Raw genomic sequence first — 6,102 nt, 5'->3', positions numbered from 1 at the left:
AGAAGGGAGTTTCCCATTCTATAAGTGTGCTGCTGGTTTCTACTGCCTAAGTGCAGCACCCTGCACTTGTCAGTATTGAAATGCATCCTGTTTATGTCAGCCCACTCCTGTAACCTATCCAGATCTTGCTGGAATCTTTGTCTCCCTACTAGTGTGCTCACCTCACCCCAAATTTTGGTATCATCAGCAAATCTAAACAGGTTGCTTTTCACCCCGTTGTCCAAATCGCTGATAAAGAATTTGAACAGCGCAGGCCCACGGACCGAGCCCTGGGGGACTCCACTGCCCACTTCCCCCCAGGTTGAATATGACCCGTCCACCACCACCCTCTGAGTATGACCCTTGAGCCAATCATCCCAGGTTGCTTCTCGTCTCACTATGAGACCCCCACCTTTCCCATTCCTGGCCATGTTCACTGAGTTTGAGGAGCCTCCCCTCAAGGAGTAGTAGATGGCTGTGAATTCCAGCTCATGTATCACTGCTGTCCTAGAGACATGGAGAGCCACTAAGGTCCCTTGTGAGTGACTACCCACTTTCCTCCCACCTACTTTGCTTGGAGAAGGGACTTTACTGACATCTGTGTCTCTTATGCCAGGGTACCAGCCTCTCAGGGAGGCGCTACAAGAAGGGAAGAAAATTCCCGGAGACTCATTCTATGTGCGTGCCAACCTGCCCCTCCTAGAACAGTCCAACCCCTGCGCTTTGTGTGTTAAGTGTCGGGACATCCTGCACGTCACAGACACCATGCACAAGGGGCGACAAGAGTGGTACTGTTCCCGTGTTGACCCTCTGACTCTGCGGGACCTGGACAGAGGGACCGTGCCTAATTACAGCAGGTAACAGGGACGTGAGAGGCACTGGTCTCCACTGGAATCCAAGCCCTTCAGGATTCTGGCACTGGGGAAAGTGTGTTTGTCCCCTCCTGCCCTCACTCCTCTTTTTCTTTATGAGTCCTCTTTAGGAGTCATAGAAGTCTGGTTTCTCAAGGTCTTATAACAGTGCCCACTGCTGTAGTATCTCTGGGTGCCGCAAAATGAATGGGTGACAGTGCACCCCTCTTACTGAGATGCCAGCAGCAGTCGGTGGGACAGGGGGCTTACTTAGTTACATTCCCTGCTATCTGAGGGTAATCTTTCTCCTTTTAGGGCTCAGCAGCTTCTGAAAATGCTGGAGAAGGGCCAAGTGCAAGGTCGGCAGAGGGGCTACCGGAATAACGTAAGCTGCGGAAGAAAGCAGTGGAAAATGTGTGGTGTGTTTGTAGGAGGTCTTGGTGCCCACAGTCCACTGCCCCTGCTCAGTATGGCATTCTCCCATCTGGTAGTGGGTGGTAAAGGTGCTTTGGGGAACTCTGGGGGCCTTGGCCTGTGTCCTTACACTGCCCCTTGCTGACTTGAGCATGTAATTGCCAGTGTACATCCCTCGTTGTAAGTGAACAGCAAGTCTTGATGCAGGAGATGGGAAGGTTGGATCTTGGTTTCTTGTTCTCATGGCTTCTGCAGTTTTGGTGCACTGTAAGGGCTGGGCCTGGGGCCGGTTCCAGAGGCAGCAGCTGGAAGTGGAGCAGTGCTTTCTGATGTATGCCAGTCCTGGCCTTACTCTGTCTCAAAGGGAGTGCTCTGTAGATGTCATGCTGCTGGCTGGAGAAGTAGGAGAGCCTTGCATCAGGCAAGGGCACCAAAAAGGGTCCCAGAGGGGGTGAACCTCAAATGTTCTGTGGGGCTGAGCTGTCCAGTTCTCATTCCAGTAGAGCCCTTGAAACTGGAAGGCCCTGGGGCCTGACCCTGTTGCTAACTCCCTGCCCATTTGCCTGTGAGCAGATTATCTGATATCAGTGACCACCAGAGAGAAGAATTTTGTGTTTTTAGTCTTTTCCCTACTCTGTTTTCCTCATTCACTTTCTTCTGTTTTTCCCATTCTCAGCTGAAGAAATATGGCCTAGGCCAGCTCCGTTCAGGAAAATCCAAACAGCAAGGAGGCCAGGCGGAGTACCTTCAACAACTGCTGCTGGACCCTTCCCTAGGTGAGCTGCTATCACCCCTCCTTTCTGGATTGCCCTCTGGGAGAGGAGTTTGCTGGGGACAAAGTCAATCTGAATGGTTCCTAGCAGGCCTAAATACCTTTGACCACTGTCTTCCTGGTAGATCACCCTTCTGTGATGATTTTCCTGTCAGAGTCTGGGAAGCCTTTTCCCTTCTTTCATGCTATGTCTTATTTAATGCCTCTTTAAGATGGTCTGTACTGTGGCTGCCATGCTCCTTTTTTACACTCAGTCCCTGTGGAGAGGACAGGAGCATTCAATATGTGGAACTCCATTGGCCCCTCTGGTTAACTGGGAACTGGGACCAGGAAGGGGACCCATAGTCTGTCTTCTCATCTCACAGCCAGAGGTTGGGAAGGGTGACAGGTACAAAAGATATGGGGGATTAAATCCAGAAAAGATCTCTCAGGGTCCAGGAAGCATGTGAGTAGAAGAATGGAGACATGTTCTTGGGTGTGGGCCCATGTGGGAGTGAGGTGATAGATGCGTGCTGAAGAACAACAATAAGATCAGCTTAAAAGACAGTCTAATCTGTGAATATGGTGATGTGCCACAGGCTGCTGACCACCTCTTCATGTATGCAGCATACCTATGCACCCAGGATGAGGACCTGGCAAGCAAAAATGATAAAGCAGTTGTGTGGCTCTGGCACATTAATAATGTGTAGAGGGGGAAATAAAATATATGAGAGAAGAAGAAGAAGCGGAAGTGTCTGTGGTGCAGGCTGAGGGTAGTGCTGAATATAGGAGGGATTCATGTGTAGATGGGCAGGTATAGGGTGGGAAGGTATGGATGATCTCTGTGCTGGTGACTGTCCTCAGCTCTAATCCTCATTGGTTGGTTTCCCTTTCATTTTGTCCTCTCCCAGACCCAGATAAGAACCTAAAGCCCTACATCCTAGTTCACCCTTTGGTGGTGCCAGGGCCTCGCCCTGTGGTGCTCTCACCTGGCTGTATAGTGCCCCGGCTCATCAGGAACCTGCTGGACCTGCCCAACTCACGCCAGGACTTCCACGTGTGCCCAGCAGGTCAGTAGGAGAAACTAAGCAACTTGCCTGAGGAGATGCAAGGGCATCTGGGGTAGCATTAGGAGTAACACCTATGTCCTCTGGCTTCCTCCCCATTGTTTTAATCACATCATGTTGCCACTCTGAGGAGGCTTACTGTCTTTCTCTTTTTAAGCATGAAAATATCCTTAATAACATTGAACGTAGGTCCTTTTCATCCCTAGAACTGTTGGTATTTGTGTTCACTGGAGACCTTGTCCAGCCAAGTTCAGTAGCTAAGACCCTCTTAGTTTTGAGAATGTGAGGCATGCATTTACAGGGCTTTCAGAGTTGGTGTGAGATGGTGCCAGCCAAGATGGCTTATAGCTCTTCTCATGGGCTTTCTTGCCTCTTGCCCACCATCCCTTTTTGCCTCCCATTGCAGAGACCCTTGGTGAAGAAGAACTGGCCACTACCTCTCCTCAGGTGGCTAGAGGTGTCCCCCAGGACCAGCAGGAGAATGGGAAGATTCACACCATCCGGGAAGCCATGAGCAAGGTGCTGAACTGAAAGCCCAGGGCTCTGGGCACTGCCAGTAGCGGAGTGGGGACTCCTGTCCTGGGGATGGAGCAGGAGCAACGTAAACTGATGGTCAATGGAGAGAGGCTGGGACTGCTGAAGGAGGAAGAGGGAGAAAAAAAAGAGACTCCTATCTTGTATAGTGGGCAGAAGGAAAAGGAGTCACTGATTTGGGTGCAGGGTCCTTTTGATGGAGTTCTAGGTTCACCCCATAGCTTCTACCATAAAACTCCACGAGCCCACGAAGTGTCAGACCTAGTCATCTCTGTTGAGCCAGTGTCAAACCCTGTTCAGGGGGCTTGCTGTGAATTTTGCTCCCACCCACCATGGTGCTCATTTTCTGCAAGGAAAGCCTCCCGAATAGGAGCAGAGTGGGGGATACAGAATCCCTGGAAAGAGTGAACATGGAGGCTGAATGTGCCAGAGGGAAGGGGTGAGGAGGACTTGCTGGTCAGGCTGGACACTAACCCAGTCTGTTGTATGTCAAGTGGCCCTGCTCTTTAATTCTCCGCTTCCCTCTTGGGGCTGGCTGTAAATTCCACCTTTAATGGAATTACTATTGGAAAAGCAATGATATTTCACAGTATGGGGTTTGATTTAATGTAACTGTCAGAGACTTAGGTTATTTCTTTTCCATTTAAATCGGTAAATCTATTCAATTTCTTTACAGAATAAACACTGCCTGCTAGAGCTGGGAGTCCAGAGTGTGAGGGATCTAATTAAAAGTGAAATATACCCCATTGTTATCCATGTCGAGGTCACTGAGAAGAACATCAGGAGACTCAGGTACAAAAAGCCCTTCAGGACTGACAGAGGTTACACTCAGATGAAGTGACAAAGGAACAGGGTGGGAGCACTGTCTGTGTGTGTTCGAGTGTGTGTGTGAAAGGGAGGGAGAGAATGAGTCAGTAGAGGGAACAGGGCAGGAGTGCTGGCTCTGGAAGGGCAGTCTCTGTAGGGAACAAGGCAGGAGCACTGGCTGTGGGCAGTTGCTTTAGGGAATAGAGTTGCAGTACAGGCTGCTGTCAGGGCGATCATTGGAGGGAATGGGGTGAGAGCATGGGATGGGCAGCAGGGAATGGGGTAGCAGGGAATGGGATGGGAGTGCTGGCTGTGGAGACGTGTGCTGGAGGGGACGGCATGGTAGTTCTGTGCTATGCAGCCAGTGCTAGTTCAGTTCTCTGTGGGTTGCTCATATTTGTGGATGTGTCTGTGTGTCCTGTTAGGAGCTTGCTGGGAAAGCTGGGCCAGCGTGACTCTGAGGTGCTGAAGCTGTGCCGTAGTGCTGAGCAGGCTCTCCATAGCCTGCCTTGCTCCTGGGCCCGGGTGGATCCCCAGTCCTGGTGCCATGCTGAGGAGCTGGTGAAAGTGGTGCGGGGCTGCATCTTCCAGGAGCAGACCAAGGTGGTGTGGGTTGAGGTCGGCGAGCCGTGATCCAAGACCCAACCGAGGCAATGTGATACCTGTGTGACAGGAGGCTCCAGATGGAGGAGCTGACCACAAGCTACCTGGCCCATGGTCTGTACCCAAAGGAGGTTGTCTTCCAAGTCTCCAAGCTGCTTCATGAATATCATTTGCTTCTTCTGACTGGGATACAGCATGATGCCTTGCTGTCAGGAAGGTCCCAGAAGGGACAGGGTAGTCCTTTATGTCTGTTCCTGCCAGGGAGTTAGCAAGCCTACTTCAGGCTGCTTAGAAACTTGCCAGTATAGTGGGAAGTAATGCATACAGACTTCTCTTCCAGAGAAGTTTCTGTGTTTCATTGCAGGGATTTATTTTGCCTTCTCACTGAAGAACCCGTGGAGTCCATACCACACTTCTCTGTCATGGCCTTGCCTTGGTGAGAGGGTCTGCCCTGTAGGCCAGTGATTTGGGCAGTTGGGACTGGGCAGTTAGAGGAAACCTGTGAAGTGGGCTCCGGCATGCATCTCCTCCCTTTTATGCCCTCGTCCTTTTGATTAGTCTGTTTATCTGGTTCTTCCCCTCCTGGCCACTGCATCAGTCTTTCCTTCCCCGCAGCTGTCTCTCTGGCTCCCTTCACTACCTCAGATGCTGTCCTGCTGAAACACATGGATGTATGCACAGCCCACCGGAGTCAGAACAACACTAGGTGGGGTTTGTGAGACATTCTGGTTTTATGGTAATTGTAATCTTTATTGCATATAAATTATTAACGGACCCTTTTATTGGAAACCTGCATATAAAAGAGAATTAAATACCATTTATAATGGAAATGGATGAGTGGCTGCTGCTCCATGCATTAAGAGAAAGGAGTGGGAGAGGGAATTCACTTATTCTCCTGCCTTTCCCCTCCCCAGGTCTCTCCTAAATTCTGTGCCAAGCTGGGGTCCCTCTGTGCAGCTGCCTGACAGGCACTGGCAGGGACAGAGGAATGCTATCTTGCTGCTACCTAGAAGGGAGGCAGCAGGCAGGGAGAGAGGATGGGCTGGATCAAAGACCCATCTCTCTTTTCTGTCCTCCTTTCTTTGCCCCTTCCTCC

General features: G+C 50.8%; 1 protein-coding gene across 3 annotated transcripts in view; it reads left to right on the top strand.

Moving 5' to 3' along the window:
• The window catches only part of CARD10 (caspase recruitment domain family member 10), a 22,898-nt gene extending 17,062 nt beyond the window's left edge, over positions 1-5,836 (top strand). For all 3 annotated transcript variants that reach the window (XM_019544874.1, XM_019544876.1, XM_019544875.1), the window contains exons 15-21: positions 596-836; positions 1,146-1,215; positions 1,921-2,020; positions 2,907-3,065; positions 3,469-3,581; positions 4,273-4,388; positions 4,829-5,836. In XM_019544874.1, coding sequence (XP_019400419.1) covers positions 596-836; positions 1,146-1,215; positions 1,921-2,020; positions 2,907-3,065; positions 3,469-3,581; positions 4,273-4,388; positions 4,829-5,036 — 1,007 coding nt within the window. In that variant the 3' untranslated portion in view covers positions 5,037-5,836. The remainder of the gene's footprint in view (positions 1-595; positions 837-1,145; positions 1,216-1,920; positions 2,021-2,906; positions 3,066-3,468; positions 3,582-4,272; positions 4,389-4,828) is intronic.
• Positions 5,837-6,102: the final 266 nt, after the last annotated feature.

Source organism: Crocodylus porosus, unplaced genomic scaffold (assembly GCF_001723895.1).
Source record: "Crocodylus porosus isolate Cpor-Errol unplaced genomic scaffold, CroPor_comp1, whole genome shotgun sequence".
Classification (NCBI taxonomy): domain Eukaryota; kingdom Metazoa; phylum Chordata; order Crocodylia; family Crocodylidae; genus Crocodylus; species Crocodylus porosus.
This window is presented reverse-complemented; position numbering and strand designations above follow the sequence as displayed.